The sequence below is a fragment of the Trichechus manatus genome, unplaced genomic scaffold (genome assembly GCF_000243295.1).
Source record: "Trichechus manatus latirostris isolate Lorelei unplaced genomic scaffold, TriManLat1.0 scaffold00016, whole genome shotgun sequence".
In the NCBI taxonomy this organism is placed as follows: domain Eukaryota; kingdom Metazoa; phylum Chordata; class Mammalia; order Sirenia; family Trichechidae; genus Trichechus; species Trichechus manatus.
Genome location: NW_004443952.1, coordinates 15678705 through 15696677, shown reverse-complemented (window position 1 = coordinate 15696677; position 17973 = coordinate 15678705). Strand labels below are relative to the sequence as shown.

At 37.8% G+C, this 17973-nt stretch overlaps 1 protein-coding gene across 9 annotated transcripts in view; it reads left to right on the top strand.

Moving 5' to 3' along the window:
* The window catches only part of FKTN (fukutin), a 73941-nt gene that overhangs the window by 29701 nt on the left and 26267 nt on the right, over positions 1 to 17973 (top strand). For all 9 annotated transcript variants that reach the window (XM_023727428.1, XM_023727425.1, XM_023727422.1 and 6 more), the window contains 3 exons: positions 8218 to 8347; positions 10703 to 10836; positions 12329 to 12456. In XM_023727428.1, the coding sequence (XP_023583196.1) occupies positions 8218 to 8347; positions 10703 to 10836; positions 12329 to 12456 (392 nt within the window). The remainder of the gene's footprint in view (positions 1 to 8217; positions 8348 to 10702; positions 10837 to 12328; positions 12457 to 17973) is intronic.

Below are 17973 nucleotides of genomic sequence, written 5' to 3'. Positions count from 1 at the left end.
GGCACTCGACTGTGTTGATCATAACAAATTATGGATAACATTGAGAAGAATGGGAATTCCAGAACACTTAAATGTGCTCATGAGGAACCTGTACATAGACCAAGAAGCAGTTGTTCAAACAGAACCTGCATGGTTTAAAATCAGGAAAGGTATGTGTCAGGTTTGTATCCTTTCCTTATACTTATTCAGTCTGTTTGCTGAGCAAATGATCTGAGAAGCTGGACTATATGAAGAAGAATGCAGCATCAGGATTGGAGGAAGAATCATTAACAATTTGTGACATGCAGATGAAAACCTTGCTTGCTGAAAACAAAGGGTTTGAAGCACTTACTGATGAAAATCAAAGACTGCAGCCTTCAGTATGGATTACGTCTCAACAAATAGAAAACAAAAATCCTCACAACTGGACCAATAAGCAACATCGTGATAAAAGGAGAAGTTGTCAAGAATTTCATTTTACAAGATCAAGAAGGGAGAGGGTTGACATGTTGTGGGATTGTTAAGCAATGTCATAAAACAGTATGTGTACTGCTGTTTAATGAGAAACTGTTCTGTAAACCTTCACCTGAAGTACAATAAAAATAAATAAATTAATTAAAAAACATTTTCATTTTAATTGGATCCATAGTCAACACCCATGGAAGCAGCAATCAAGAAATCAAACAACGTATTGCATCGGGCAAATCTGCTACAAAAGATCTCTTTAAAAGTGTTGAAAAGCGAAGATGTCACTTTGAAGACTAAGGTGCACCTGACCCCAAGCCATGGTATTTTCAGTCGCCTCATATGCATTGGAAAGCTGGACAATGAATAAGGAAGACCACAGAAGAATTGATACTTTTGAATTATGGTATAGGCAAAGAATATTAATATACCATGGACTGCCAAAAGAATGAACAAATCTGTCATGGAAGAAGTACAGCCAGAATGCTCCTTAGAAGCAAGGATGTGGAGACTTTGTTTCATGTACTTTGGACATATTATCAGGAGGGACCAGTCCCTGGAGAAGGACATCATGCTTGGTAAAGTAGAGGGTCAGCAAAAAAGAGGAAGACCCTCAACAAGATGGATTGACACAGTGGCCGCAGCAATAGTCTCGAGTGTAACAGTGATTGTGAGGATGGCGCAGGACCAGGCAGTGTGTCATTCTGTTGTTCATAGGGTCATTATGAGTTGGAACCGACTGGATGGCACCTAACAACAGCAACATTTTCACTTTTGTTTTTGAAATTTAAAATTTAAAGGTCAAGCAGTCAGCATTTGAATACAGAATATGGATGACAGATGTTCAGCAAGCTTATTAGTTTATCATAACCTCATAGTTTTGATGTTGAAAGTACCATCAAATGAACTACAATACTGTCTGGAGGTGTCTATTCATAACAGATCAGGTAGAACTTTGTATTTATCATCATGTTATTCTGAATCCTTAACTTCCTGCAAGACAAACTTGTGATTCCTATTTTTTCTCCCCTGCGAGTATACTGGTGTTACTGATACAGAATGTCTAATGGCATTGATAATCTTTTGCATCTTTATCCTCTTAAATATTTCATTCTTTATAATTTCTTATGTTAAAACTGTGATTGAAAATACTAGGTCAGTTATCAAGTTAAAGTGGACATGCATAACTTTAAACACTTGATGGCGCCAAGCAGTGTTAAATACAATGCCTGCTGTGAAACAGAAGCAATGCACTAATCCAGTAAATCCCATATAGCAGCTTCCTAACTTTCTTCTCTTTTTTAATAGTATTTTTTGAAGCAATGTCAAACTTACAGAAAGGTTGTAATTATATTACAAATAACTTTTTTCCCCTGAACTTCTTCCACTACCCATTTCATATTCCCTTTGCCCTCAGTAATACCTCTGCTGGTCATGGTTCTTTGTTTGGTGGGGTGACCCAAACCATTCCCTCAAACAATTTAGTATTTTGTAAATGTGTGTGTGTGTATGTGTGAGAATAGAGAGAGACAGAAGAGAAGAGAAAGACAAAAAATAGATCTGCATTCCTGACAAAGGTTGAATGAATAGCCCTTCTGGTCTTTACAATAAATTCTTACTTTAGGGAAAAAAAAAAAAAACTTAGTATTTCCTAAAAACAAGGACATTTTCCTACATGAATCAGGAATACAAAAGTTAGGAATTAACATATATTATTACCATCTGACCTCATTCACATTTTTCTAATTGCCCCAATAATGACCTTTATAATAAAAGGATTCAGTTCAGAATCACATATTATATTTAATTTTCCTGTGTCTTTGGTCTTCTTTGGTCTGGAACAATTTCTTAGTCATGTTATTTTACTTTTTTACTTGCATGACTCATGCTCTTGAAGATTATAGGCCAGATATTTTGTAGAATGTCCCTCATTTTGGTTTGTCTGGTTTTTCTTCATGTTAGATTCAGGTTATACACCTTTAGTGGGAAAAACACAGAAGAATAATGCTGTGATCTTCTCATTACAACCTATCAGGTGGTGCTTGATTTTTTTTTTTTCCTTTTTGATCTCATTACTGTTGATATCCTTATTGATCACTTGATTAAAGTGATGTCTTCACCACTGTGAAGTTACTGTTTTTCTCTTTCTAGTTAATAAGTATTTTGTGTGAATGTACTTTGATAGTATGTAAATATCTCTTCATCAGACTTTCAATTTATATATTTATTTGTTAACTACGAACTTGTGGTTTCTCATTTTATTCAGTGAATTATAGTCCGTTACTTTTATCATTTATTTTGATCTTGAAATCGTACCATATTTGGCCAATGGGAGCCCTTTCTTGGTGACTTCTGTGTCTTTTTTACAAGCCTTCATCATTCTTTGAGGACGTTCTTGCTTTTTGCCACAACAGCATGTTCTGTGTTCATCTTCTAATTCCCTGCCCTATCCCTGGAATCAGCTGTTTCTCCAAGTCCTGGCTTCTTTTAGAAACCAAGGTCTGGATGCCAGGCATGTTCATTGCTATTTGAGTATTGCTGCACACAGGCCTGGTCAGGGATTGTGTGTGTGTGTGTGTACACATAATACTCACATATAATATTAAGTCCATGAATTCACATCAACATCTCCAGTTCAAATTAAACACCATAGGATTTATTTTAGTTTCTGCCTTTCCATATTTTGTGACTCTCTTCTCCTCCAGTGAGAACCTGACTTCCATTATCTTTAATATATTTACTTATTTGTTCAATCTCCCTGTATGTAACCAATCTCCTGTCACTGCTACTTTCCCCTCCCCCATGTGGATACTTTTCTCACCTGGTTTAGGCATTGATAGTCTCCCACCAGGCTGCCCCAGTGTATAGACAGCCTTCTCACCCTCTTTGGGCTCTGACACCCTGTACTGGGCACCCCCTCCACATGGACACCCTCCTCACCTGCTCAGGCTCTGACACCTCATACCTGATCACCCCTCTACAGGAAGCCTCTCTTGCTCTGTCCCACCTAATGGCTTTAGTACTGAACAGTTCAGGAAGGGAGGGGGAGGAGAAGGGGGAGAAAAAGGAAATGCTTTCCTGACATTCTATGTTTTCTTTTAATTCTTGAAGTTCAAAACTAGGATAATACATATATTTTCCTGAACTTGATTTTGTTTTAGGAATAACCATCTAAAAGATAATTAATAAGCTCTAGCCTGTTGAATTTCAGTAAAAAGCCAGAGGGTAATATGAAAATACTAGAATACTAGAAAGATGTTTACCTGTGTTTTATTGACTATGCAAAGGCATTCGACTATGTGGATTATAACAAATTATAGATAACATTGTGAAGAATGAGAACTCCAGAACACTTAACTGTGCTCATGAAGATCCTGTACATAGACCAAGAGGCAGTCATTCGAGCAGAACAAGGGGAGACTGCATGGTTTAAAATCAAGAAAGGTGTGTGTCAAGGTTGTATGCTTTTACCTACTTACTTGATCTGTATTCTGAGAAAATAATCTGAGAAGCTGGTGTCTTAGTCATCTCCTTCTGCTATAACAGAAATACTACAAGTGGATGGCTTCAACAAAGAGAAGTTTATTCTCTCACAGTCCAGTAGGCTAGAAGTCCAAATTCAGGCTCCAGGGGAAGGCTTCCTCTCTCTCTCTCAGCTCTGGAGGAAGTCCTTGTCATCAGTCTTCCCTTGGTCTGGGAGCATCTCAGCGCAGGAACCTCAGTTCCAAAGGACATGCTCCGCTCCCAGCGCTGCTTTCTTGGTGGTATGAGGTCTCCAGTTCTCTGCTTGCTGCCCTTTCCTTTTATCTCTTGAAAGATAAAAGGTGGTGCAGGCCACACCCCAGGGAAACTCCCTTTACATTGGATCAGGGATGTGACCTTAGTAAGGGTGTTATACAATCCCACCCTGACCCTCTTTAACAGAAAATTACAATCACGAAATGGAGGAACAGCCACACAATACTGGGAATCATGGCCCAGGCAAATTGATACGCACATTTTTTGGGAGACATAATTCAAACCATGGCAGCTGGACTATATGAAGAACGCGGCTTCAGGATTGGAGAAAGACTCATTAACATCCTGCATTATGCAGATGACACAACCTTGCTTGCTGAAAGGGAAGAGGACTTGAAGCACTTACTGATGAAGATCAAAGACTGCGGGCTTCAGTATGGATTACACCTCAACATAAGACAAAAATCGTCACAACTGGACCAGTAAGCAATATCATGATAAACGGGGAAAAGATTGAAGTTGTCTAGGATTTCGTTTTACTTGGATCCATGATCAACACCCATGAAAGCAGCAATCAAGAAATCAAACTGTACTGCATTGGGCAACTCTGCAGCAAAAGACCTCTTTAAAGTGTTGAAAAGTGAAGATGTCACTTTGAGGACTAAGGTACGCCTGACCCAACCCGTGGTGTTTTCAGTCGCCTCATACACATGCGAAAGCTGGACAATGAATAAGGAAGACCGAAGGATAATTGATGCTTTTGAATTATGGTGTTGGTGAGGAATATTGACTATACCATGGACTGCCAGAAGAGCGAACAAATCTGTCTTGGAAGAAGTACAACCAGAATGTTCCTTAGAAGCAAGCATGGTGAGACCTTCTGTGTCACATACTTCGGATGTGTTATCAGGAAGGACCAGTCCCTGGAGAAGGACATCATTCTTGGTGAAGTAGAGGGTCAGTGGAAAAGAGGAAGACCCTCAACAAGATGAATTGATGCAGTGGCTGCAACAGTGGGCTCAAACATAGCAAGAATTGTGAGGATGGTGCAGGACCAGGCAGTGTTTCGTTCTGTTATACACGGGATCGCTATGAGTTGGAACCGACTCAGTGGCATCTAACAACAACAAGGTGGAAGTATTTGAACACCTGGCCTAGGAAGATCTAGGTAGCCATATTTTTGTCCTCCTTCACTAATTTGCTCTGAGACCTCAAGCAAACTTATGAGCCTCAGTTTTCTCATCTATAAAATGAGTGGGTACCTTCTGTCATCTTATTCTGTATCATTTTGGGGGAAAGTTTGTCCTTTTGGATTCTAGGGTTCTTCTTGGGTTTTGTGTCCCCATTTCTTGATTGAGCAGGAAAAATTAAATGGAGATGATATTTAAATTAGAATTTTGTCTTTTCTTAGAGACATTGTAATTCAAAAATCTATATAATATCTTTTTAAATGAATAAAAGTGTCTATACTATTATTTTAAAATCTGTAACAGATATATGAGGTGCATAGGTATATACATGTATAGACCTTAACGCATATAATGGTCAGTTCTAAGGAATTTCTGGGAGATTCATGGTAGGAAAGGTATGCCGGAGTGGGAGTATGCCATGCAGGGGGCAGGCTCAAAAGGACAGACCAGTGAGAACTGATGTTTTTGTAAAGCACAAAGTGTTCATATCTGTTATTTAATTTGATCTTTTTTGTCATTCTGTGGAGTAAAGCAAGTATTCGCCTTTAACAGATAAGAAAATTGAGGCTCCACGATGTTAGGTACACACCATTAGTGACTGAGCATAGACTTAATTCTGGTTCTCCGAGCACCTAGCTCTAGGCTTTTCCCACTACAGCACAATGCTAGCCAAAGCATAAGAACATGTATCTCTCATTCCAGTCATATGTTTAAGAGACATTATGGCTCTGTGGAAAGAGATGTTTTCATTTTGAAGAGATCCCATATAATTTGTACATTTCGTAGAAGGCAGATTATCTTCCTGAATCCCACATTCTTGCTAGGACATTTTTGCTTAAGATCCTTCTAGAAACTATATTCCCACCTGTTGTATTATAAAGAATGACAGGATATTTTAGGTTATTGTAGGCATGAGAGTGGTTTAGTCTATCATGTATTCATTTAGTATTGTTTGCATGTTATGTGCCAGGCAGCATTCTAGATCTATATAGTGATAGTGAGATTCAGTATCTGACCCCAAGTAACCATCTTTAAGTCTAGTGGAGGAAATGTAAATAAACAATTAGAATTAAATATAAGAATTAAAGTAAAAGTATGTATAAGGGGCAACTATTGTAGACTCATTAAGGGAACAGATTATTTCATTTGTCTTTGTATATCTAGCACCAAACATAATTCATTGCTCTAAAATGTGGAACTGAATTTGTGCACTGGGAGAAGAAATACCTTTGTCTTCCTGGGAAAATCAGGAAATATTTCCCAGAGGGTGTAGCTGAAAACCAGAAAGATTTTGTTAGCCAAGGGCATTCCAGGAAAAGGAAACAGCATGTATAAAGGCACAGAGGCTTGAAAACTTTCAGTATGCTCAGGGAGTTACAAGTTATTGCTGGAATATGAAGTGTGAGCAGGGAGGAGATGAAGCTGGACTTGTAGTCAAAGACTGGAACATAAATGTCTTGTCTGCCATGCCAAGAAATTTATACTTTGTCCCATAGATAACGAGGTGTCATAGATTGAATTGTGTCCCCCCAAAAATGTATCAGTTTGGCTGGGCCAGGATTCCCAATATTTTATGATTATCTACCATTTTATCATCTGATGTGATTTCCCTATGTGTTGTAAATGCTATCACTATGATGTAATAAGATGGATTAGCGGCAGTTATATTGATGAGGTCTACAAGATTAAATAGTGTCTTAAGCCAGTCTCCGTTGAGATATAAAAGAGAGAAGCGAGCAGAGAGACTTGGGGACCTCATACCACCAAGAAAGCAGCACCAGGAATAGAGCACGTCCTTTGGACCTGAGGTTCCTGTGCTGAGATGCTTCCAGACCAGGGGAAGACTGATGACAAGGACCTTCCTCCAGAGCCGACAGAGAGAGGAAGCCTTCCCCTGGCACCCTGAATTTGCACTTGTAGCCTACTAGACTGTGAGAGAATAAATTTCTCTTTGTTAAAACCATCCACTTATGATATTTCTGTTATAGCAGCACTAGATGACTAAGACACGAAATATCACTGCAGAATTTATATTACTTTCCTCAGTTCCAGAGCATTCTAAAATGAAGACAGTCAGAACAGCAAGAAGACTAAATGATAATATTCGTATAGAACTTCAAAATTTGCAAAGCCTTTTTCTCTCATCCATTATTTCATTAAGTCTTCACAGTAGTCCTGCAAAGTGTAATTATTTTCCTTAAATTACAAATGAGTAAATCTCAGAAAGGTTTGTTTGTTTATTCTTTTGTTTTCTCATTGATGCAACAGATACTCAGGCCCTGTTCTAGGCACTGGAGATAATAGTGATAAATCAAACAAAGTTACCTTTCTCATAGAGCTTGTATTCTTTTGGAGTGATGTGCCAGGGTCACATAGCTAAAAAGTTGAGCTAGGGTCAAACACAGATACTCTGATTCAAAATCCTATGCTTTTTCTACTATACTTTACAGTCTTTAAAAAATCCACTAATATATCATCAGTGAATGATGAAAATGTCATTGAGTGCATTTTGCTACAGCTGTACTTTTAACTCTAATAAATTACCTTCTATCCCCCTAACTTCCCATTCTACTAAATCGTGACATGGAGGAGGGAGCTGATAAAGGTATAAATCTCATTCGTTGAGAATCCTGGTTATACTCCTTTTCCTGTAACTTTCTCTCCTAGAATCTACCTTATATTGTTTTGTTTTGTTTTTTAACTTGTGACTAACAAGGAACTATAAAACTTGATTTTTGTAAGAGAAAAAAGATAATAACAAGGGGTTAATTTTCAAATTTAGATGTTACAGAAATTCTTCTAGCAATTTACATACTGCTGTAATAGCTGACTATTATATTTGTAGCAATACCTTGATGATAACACTGTGGAAGCTATGGCCTTTCGGAAGAGTGCAAAGGAATTGTTGCAACTGGCAGCCAAAACATTAAAGAAATTGGGAGTACGATTCTGGCTGAGCAGTGGCACTTGTCTTGGTAAAATTCTTGTTACTTTACATTTGTCTTTTTGTCTCTTTGACTTTAGGGATAACTGCTTGAAATGAGAAAATGTTGGTGATACTCGAAGTGTTATTTTGTAGACAGAATGAAAGTGCATGGAACAAGGATTTATTGATTCTTTAAAAAAATTCTTTTCAGGAACATAAAGCCAAGTTAGGAAGGTCATGTTTGTGTTTACCAAAAATTATAAGTAATGTGTATAAAACTTAGACCATATAAACTATAGTTGATTATCAGGTAATCCTTACATTAGCGTTCTATTCTGTCCCAAAGGTAATTGCCTTTAAACAACAACTCCGTTCCGTTTGTTTACTTACACTCCATTCAAGTTGCATGCACTGCACTAAAAGTTTCTGATGAGAGGAAGATTGAGGGGAGTGTCATGAGGTCTTCTGCAAACCTGATAACATCATTGACTGGCCATTCCTGCCTTACCACAGTCTGTTAATTCTGAGATGGGGAAATACAGCCTTTTCTTGAGTCCTTAGACAAGTTGCTATTGAAAGGAAATCTGAGAATTCTTGGTCCTCACTCAGTGCACCATTAAATCAAACTTTTTTGGAATTTAGAATCTTAAATTTTGTTCTGTGTTTGTTTTCTCTTGATTATAACTGTATTTGTTCTTTCTTGATTATAACTGTGTTTGTATGAAAGTTAACCCTGCTCCTGCTTTTGTAGGGTGGCCATATAGTATCTCTCAGGACACTTGAGAGTGAAAGGGAGTACCATTAGTAATTGTGTTGGTATAGCAGGTATAAACTGAGATATATTGCCGTTCAATCTTTTAGGCAATGGGGAGAATTCACGTGATTCTTCCTGTCAAGCAGCCTGCAGCTAGAGTAAGCCAAAAAAAGAGTACATCTTACACATTTATGTAATGTACATGTCAAGATTTAACTTTTTAGAAAAAGGATTGTTTATGGAATATATCATCAAAATCTTAATCATTTGTCATGTTTTGAGTTCTTATTCCCATGATTTTCTTGACGTAGAGGGTCATTTATGAAATAAGGGGGTTGTATTTGTATTAGATGATACTTAAGGTTCTTTCCATTTTTAATAGTTCATGAGTGTTTAGTAGACGTGGATTGCTTCAAAAAAATCAAGAACTGCTTATCTGTAGTTTTTTCTCAAACTAGAGGTGGGACCCCATCCTAGGCCTTTTTAAGACCTATTACTATTTTAAAATGAAATTAAGTATTTAGAATTCCAAACAGTATTGCTCTATAGCAGCGTCTATAAAGCTAGCTGTAGGCATTTATTTACTTTTCTTTAGTAGACTTTATTTTTTAAAGCAGGCTTAACACTTACAGAAAAATTGTGCAGAAAGTACAGAGTTCTCACATATCCCTTCTCCCCCCTACACACTGTTTTTTTTGTTTTTGTTTTGTGTGTTGGGGGTGGAGACATTTGTTAAAATTTATGAACCAATATTGCTATATTATTATTAATAAAGTCCATTGCTTCATTAGGATTTACTCTGTGTGTTGTACAGATTGTGGGTTTTGACAAATCCATAATGTCATGTGTCCACCATTATAGTATTGTACAGAATAGTTTCACTCCCTCCATTTATTTACTTTGTAAATTATTTGGATGGAAGAATTGAAAGGATAATAGGAGAGACCCAGGAGCCTTTAGTAGTAGAATTATGGTATGAATTTTATTTTTGTAGAGCAATGCTGTATCACCTAATTGAGAAGTAGATACATAGTATACCCACTGCCATTGAGTCAATTCCGACTCATAGCAACCCTAGAGTAAATGCCTAGAAATGTCTTTTGACAGTGCATTAAAAAATTAAGGCTACTATGGCTTTTCTTTTTCATATGACCCAGCAGACACGAACTATTCAGAACTGTTAAGTTCTAAAAATTACTGCTCAGGAAAGGGATATTGGTTAAGCTAAAGAATTAAATTATATTTTTTAGCATATCTTAAAAACAGCCTCTTCTTTAGAGGTTAATGGTTAAACATTCTCAGCAGTAGCTTAAGTTTTTTTTAAATAGATAGCCCAGTTAATATTATTAAAGCTAATGCATTATGCAGAAATTAAAATATATCATCAAAGTTTTTGAGGAAGCTGGATGCTCAGACCAGTAAAAATTAAATTAAAAAAACAAATAAAAAAATTGGTTCAATAGGTCGCTCTTACAATCACAGATAGTCTTTCAGTGAGGGATTTAATTTTTTTAAAAATAGTTTTGGTAATGCACCCTGAGTCTAATCATATGAAATAAAATCTGTGTTTAAAAGGTCATCCATTATAGTGACTAATTTTTTGTAAACTTAAGGTATTTTAAATTTGTTTTTATTTATTCCTTTTTTTAGGATGGTATCGGCAGTGCAGCATTATTCCTTATAGCAAAGACGTCGACCTAGGGATTTTTATACAAGATTACAAAGCTGATATTATTATAGCATTTCAGGATGCAGGACTGCCACTCAAACACAAATTTGGGAAGGTCAGTAATAAAACTTTGCCTTAACTTCATAAGTAACATGTCTCAAAAGTAAAGTTTATATTAAGCAACTCAGAGATGGTTAAGAGCTTTGCATACTTCATTTTATCACTCACTATTGACCAGTATGAGTTTAGCAAAAGCTTATTAACACTTGCAACTCCTTTCCTATTTAGGGAAAGCTAGAAAATCAGTCTTTCTGTTAATGATGAAAGAAGAATCTTGGACTCTTGTAGATAAATTTATTATGCTTATATTAGGCAATAATACATCATTAACCATATATATAGTATGCAGTTAATAGGATAAGAGTTCTAGGGCCCCTACCTAAAGTTATATTGTTTCTCGTGAGTCATTTATTTTTATGTTCATTTAGGCATGGATGTCGTTTGATATGAAATATTCCACTGATTGCTAAGGGATAGAAATATAGAATTATTTCAGACAAATACTTGAATTCCTTCTTTATCTCGTATTGTTCAAGGAAGATTATTCTAGGTCTTAGCAGTTTTCTCAGAGATCAAATAGGAATAGGTCATCATGGCCTAGGTGAAATCTCCTTCTAGACATTTTGATTGCCCTGTGCCCTAACTCCATGATCCCTTGCAATCATGTTACTTTAAGTTTGCTCCTTCGCAGCCTGATGTTATCCTAGAAAGCCAGTAGAAGTATGTTTAGTCACTGGAAAATTATTTTCCCTGTCATGAATATTCATTCTAGTTTATTAAAAAAAATTAATAAAATCTTTTTCTGAGGTCATAGTAGTAGAACTTTTGTCACTCAGCAAACATTTACTGAACACTCACTCTGTGCCTGGTACTGTGTCTACACTTGGGACACAGAGGTGCATAAATTATAGTCCTTACCCTTGAGGAGCTCACTGTCTAACTGGGAGAAAACACACAAATAATTATTATGTGATTAGTGTTGTAACAGACAAATGCACCAAGTCCAATGGGAATGTAATTATTTGTAGGTTAAGTTTCTTTAGGGAAATGCTCCCAGAATTCTTTTGTTATATACCTTCTTTTTTTCATATATATAACTTAATGATTTATGATATATATGTGGGTTTATATAATGCCATATTTACATAAGTACTTAGTGATTGAGTTAAGAAACTTATTTCCTGATAATAAACTTGGTTGGTTAATAAAGGGAGTAATTCTTCTTTGGTTCTTTTCTGTCTTTAGTAAGAAAAAGACTCTGAAACAGTATGTTTCTATTTTCTTTGCAGAGTGAAAATTTTTAACTACCGTAAATCATTTATCCTGAGTTGTCATCAGTTGTAAGATGCAAAATTATTTAGTATGCATTTAAGAAAGAAATTAAATGATGGCTACTACTGATTGTAAAATACATCCCTATTTCAGAGGTGTTCCAACTTGAAAAAATATGTATCTTAGAATCAATATATGTGTAAAACATAACCATCTTTTTTTTTTAAATATGTTTCCTTTGTTTTAGTCCGTGACAGTTTTCATCTTCCTTCTAGGTAGAAGACAGCTTGGAACTGTCTTTCCAGGGAAAAGATGATGTAAAACTTGACATTTTTTTCTTCTATGAAGAAACTGACCATATGTGGAATGGAGGCACTCAGGCCAAAACAGGAAAAAAATTTAAGTATGAACCAGATAAGTACTTATAAAAGGGGCTATAGAAATAACTGAAAGTGAAAAACAAAAGGGCTCTGTCAAGTCTCCACTTTTAGCTAGTACTTCTTCAGTTTACCCATACAGTCCAGCTGTGCCTATAAAGTGAGAACTAGCTGTAGTGACCATCTGTAAGGAAGGAGTGTCCCTGGGTTTGTGATTATGATTAGAGGTCCTTAAGTCATCAGAAAGAGAAAGCCAAGACAAGGAATACAAAAACCAGGCCCAGAGCCTGAGCTAAAAAACTGATTGGTTGTCAGAGCTGTAGGGGCTTGATAATTAGAGGGGAATGGATAGGTTGGTAAAGAGATAGTCAAGGTGAAGTGAAGCTTAAATGGGGAAACTGGGATTGAACGAGGCAGATCCTATGAATTCTGGGCTCAAATTCTGGAATGTTTTAATCCTTCAATGATATTCATTGGGCTTAACAGCTACCATATTTTGTCAAATGGAAGATGATATTGATTGTAAGATACACCATTTTATGTGCTAAGAAAGGAATAACATTGCCAATTATAAAACACTTGATTCAAGATGGAAAAAATGAAATAGAAAGTCTCTCAGAATTGATGATATGCTGTATGTTAGGTTGGCATTTTTAACATTTAGTGTTTTTTTTGTTTTTTAATGCTGTATAGTCAAACTCTTAGGGAAAAAACAAAAATGAAATTGGAGTGATTATGCTCTCTTTTATTATACAGTCGGCCCATCCTCATTTCAGCAGAAAGAGGGGTGGGTGGGAGAAGGAGAGGGACAGAGAAGGAGAGGAGGACAGAAAGAACCGGAGAGAGAACGAGAACATGAAGAGTATGGGCTTTGGAGTCGGGCAGACCAGGGAGACTTTGGTTCCACCCCTAACTAATTTGTGGCGTTTAGCTTTTCTGAATGTTAATCTCATCTAGAAAATGTAGGTAGCACTACAGTTTCATAAGGTTGTTGAGTTGATTAAAGACGAAGGTGTGTGTGTGTACACAAACCTTTTTTCAGGCTCTTTCCATGTGTCAGGCACTGTTTTGAATATTTTATATTAATGTACTTTATCCTCACAACTACTTTAGGAGGCAGATACTCTGAAGCACTAAGAATTTCAATAATTTGTTCAAGGTCACACAGCAACTAAGTGGAGTCAGAGTACAGCAGTCTGTCATTAGAGTTCATGCTTTTAACCACTGTTCCATACTGCCTCCCTAAATACCTGTCAGTATGAAGCACTTTGCATAGTGCTTACCGCTTAGTAACTTCACCAAAAATAATGGTGATTATTATTATTGTTTCATTAATATTATTACTGTTAGGATTACTAACATCATTACTGCTGTTATTGCCATTGTTAGTATAGTCATGTGACCAATGGCATAAATTCACCTCAGCAATTTGCTCAGATTGGGGCTTCTGTCAGTGAATAAATTGGAGCCACTGGGACAATGGGGAGTAGTCTGAAAACACAGAGGAGGAATAGTAAACTCAGACTGGGTTCTCTTGGGTACATTGGCACAACCCTGTGGGATCTCTGAATCCTTATTAGAAGACGAGGTGTCTTGTAAGGTTAAACTTGTTCCAGAAGTTTAAGAGTAACCTACTCTTTTTCCTCAAAGTCATAAAGTATCCCCAGATTAACTCCAATTCCAGAGCATATTCTTGAAACTTTGATTTATTATAAGAAATTATTTTGCTTTATAACAGCAAACTCCTTCATGCTGGGTAAGCTCTGATGGTGAGACACTCAGAAATTAATAAATTATTGAATATAATTCAACACTTTATACCTAAGTGAATGGGAGTGAGTGTTCTTGACATTCATCTACAGTTTGTTTATTCAAAATATGATAAAGATGCCAAATTTACTGTATAATTAAGAGGCTTTTTTTTTTTTTAAAATGCTAAGATAGTATAGCATGGAAATTAAGGCATGGAGCCAGTCTGCTTGTGTTTGAATGCCAGCTCCACAGTTTACCAGCTATACAGGCAGTCCCTGGGTTACAAACATATGACTTACTTACAACCCATAGTTATGTATCAACCCCTCCACCCCACCCCCACCTCTGTAAAGCTCTTCAGGAAAAAACTGACTCTGTGTTGGCCCCCTGGCTCCCACAACGGCTGCAGGTGCCACAGTGGGTCCTTGGGCAGCCGCTGGCAGCAGGCGGGCCCCTGTGACATGGTATACCCAGCTGCAGAGAGCCCATATGCACCCGCCTCCCTCTGAGCAGAAAGGACCCCACTATCTGCGTGCCCCAAACACTGCTACTCTGCTCCACGTGGCAGCCCTGCAGGTGGTGATGGCTGGCGGCCGTTCTACGGGCACTGTGGCTCTACGTGTTCTCCTAGCAGGTCAGTGCGCCGCCCTGGGCATACGCCATCCTGCCGGGCCCATAGTGCTCTGTAGCCTGGGGCCATCACGGCACCTCTCTGGGTTTGTTTCTCCTCCCTTACGCATGTGGGATTTCACTGTTGTAGAAGTTCTTGGCCATTTGGTGGCTTAAATTCTTGACCTCTATATGTCCATATGGTTTCCGGTCCATGGAGAAGCTTCTCACTTGGAAGCTTTCCTCTTCCCAACCCTTGCGCCCCAGGCTCTGCTCACTCTTAGCATATCCTGAGTGACACTTTCTCTCTTCCACCCCAAGGCAGGGGCCTCATAGTTGGTGCGTGGGCTTGACAAGTTTGGTGAGGAGGTGATAAGGGGAATGATTCATCTGGCTCCAGCACCGTCCTACCCAAGCCCCCAACCCTCCCTGCCTCTGCTGAGGAGTGTTCAGAACCTAGCAGAAATGCCACCCAGTGGTACAATGTAGATTTTTTAGTTCAGAGTCTACAATGAAGTATTTAATTGGTCTCAGAGGTTTTATAGAACAGAATCTTCTGAGTATTTTGGATAACGTTTGCCCTGTAGGTATCTCTTCAACTGTGGAGAAGGTACAGACAGTGTTTTGTAATAACAGACTGGTGCTGCTTTGTGATGCATATCAAAACATTATTATTATTGTATTATTATGTTAAAGATGTTTTAGTGTATCTAGAACTGTTTCTTTAATTTTTTTATGCATAGAAAGGTACACTATTTACTATATACTAAGACAAACATTTGACGGATTATTAGATACAAACCATACCTAACTGTTCCAATTTAAGGTACAAATTTGACTTAAAGACAGACTTAGGAACTGAACTTGTTCATAATCTGGGGACTACCTGTATTACCTTGGGCAAGTTACTTAACCTCTCTGTGCCTAAATCCCCTCTCTGTAAAATGGGGATAATAATAGAAATTTCCACATAGGTTTGTTTTAACAATTAAATGAGTTACACACAAAAGGGCTTTGAACAGTGGCTAGCATGTCTTGAGTGCTTAATAATCATTGTTGCTGTTAGGTGCCATCAAGCTGGTTCCAAAGCATGGCAACTCCAGGTACAACAGAATGAAGCACAGTCATGTGCCATCCTCACAATCGTTGCTATATTTGAGCCCATTGTTGCAGCCATTGTGTCAGTCAGTCTCATTGAGGGTCTTCCTCTTTTTTGCTGACCCTCTACTTTACCAAGCATGATGTCCTCCTCTGGGGACTCGTCCCTCCTGATAGCATGTCCAAAGTACATGAGACAAAGTCTCACCATCCTCGCTTCTAAGAAGCATTCTGGCTGTACTTCTTCCAAGACAGATTTGTTTGTTCTTGTGGCAGTCCATGGAATATTCAGTATCCATCGCCAACACCATAGTTCAGATGCATCAGTTCTTCTTCAATCTACCTTGTTCATGGTCCAGCTTTCACATACCTATGAGGTGATTGAAAATACCAGGACTTGGGTCAATAGATATTAGCTGCTATTAATACTACCACTGCTGCTGCTGCTACTAATACTACTAGTGGTAAAAAAAAAAAAAAAAAAAAAAAGATTCCTCTTCTTTAGTCTTATGAGAAATTTACATATTATAAACCTTTTTAATTATCTCAGTATTAAACTGCTACATCTGTTCTCAGAGAACTAATAATGAGTGTCAACTTTTTTCTAAGAAAGATAATTTCTAGATCCCATGTTAGAATCCTTTTATTCTTAATTTTCCTTCTAAGGCTTGAACTTGTTTTTTCTCACTGATGTAATCTGAAACGCACAAACCTCAAAAGCACTGTTTCATTTCCAACCGCTACATTTCTGGATAGAAAAAGCTTCTTTCATTCTGCCTTAACTGCTCTTTATAGTACCAGTATTTGGGAAGTGTGAAATGTACTGATTATTTAACAAGAGAAATGAGCAGTGATAGAGCTGTCTAGACAGATGGTGTGAGTCCCAGAATTTCTACCATGTTACCATGACCTTAAAAGACAGAGAAAAGAACAGAGGATGGCTGCGTAGAGTAGTTTCTTTAGAAGAGTGCCCCCAGCCATATGCCATTTTTATCCTTTTTAGCACTACTTTAAGGAACTGTAGAGCCTTGGCTGTATGTAATTTCACTATTACTGTTCCTAGGGGGTAAAAACAAAACTTTTAAAGCTAGTCTCAGGGTCTTTTTATCCTTTTAATATTCTTTTGTTTTTTCATATGTAGTTCATTCTGAGAAAAGCTTATTAATATCATAGAATGCTTACTGCAGTGAAACCTGTGAGAGCCGGAACTTGATGGTACTGCCTTGTTTCTTCCGGGTCTCGCAAGTTTTTCACTTTTGACAGGGTGCAGTCTTACTACTTTTCTATCACTCATTTTAGTGGAAAATATTTTAGTTTTTCTTCTCTGACAGGTTTCCACTTTAACACAGGTTCTGGCTTTAACAGGTTGTGATGGTTAAGATTGTGTGTCAACTTGGTTGGGCCATGATTCTCTGTGTTTTAATCACTCCCATGATTGAATATACTGTGAGTAGCCAGTCAGATGAAAGGGAGTCTCCTTGGGGGTGTGGCTCGCATCTGTATATAAGCAGACGTTCTGGCTTTTTGCTCTCTCTGGATCCTGCGGCTGCTTCCTCATCTCCCATTCTTGGGACTTGTGCTGTCAGCTTATCTGCCAAACCTGGGATTCATCGATCTGCACAGCCTGTGAATGGGAGCCCTGCTCTCCGACCTTCCAATCTTGGGCTTGCCAGCTTCTGCAGCTGTGTGACTTGGGAGAGGTCTCTACCCTGATCCATGGACTTGGGACGTTCTAGCTTCTACAATCATGTGAGCTGTTCCCTTGATATAATCTCTCTCTATATATATATTTATACACTTTTCTGGTTTTGCTTCTCTAGAGAACCCAGGCTAAGACATTTGGTACCAGGAGTGGTTCTAGAGAAACAAAATTGTAAGGATGAGTTTTCTAAATTGGTTCTGAAGTCTGGTGAGTCATAAAGACGTTGATGACTCTGCTTCCAGCAGTAAAGAGGTCACTGCTAGTCCATGGAGCGAGGTGGCGATACAAATATGCAAAATATCACCACCGGTAGATCAGGTATTGGTGAAAGGTGAGGCTCAGGGTGAACACATGTGTGATATCTTTCTACAGCTTTGTCAGA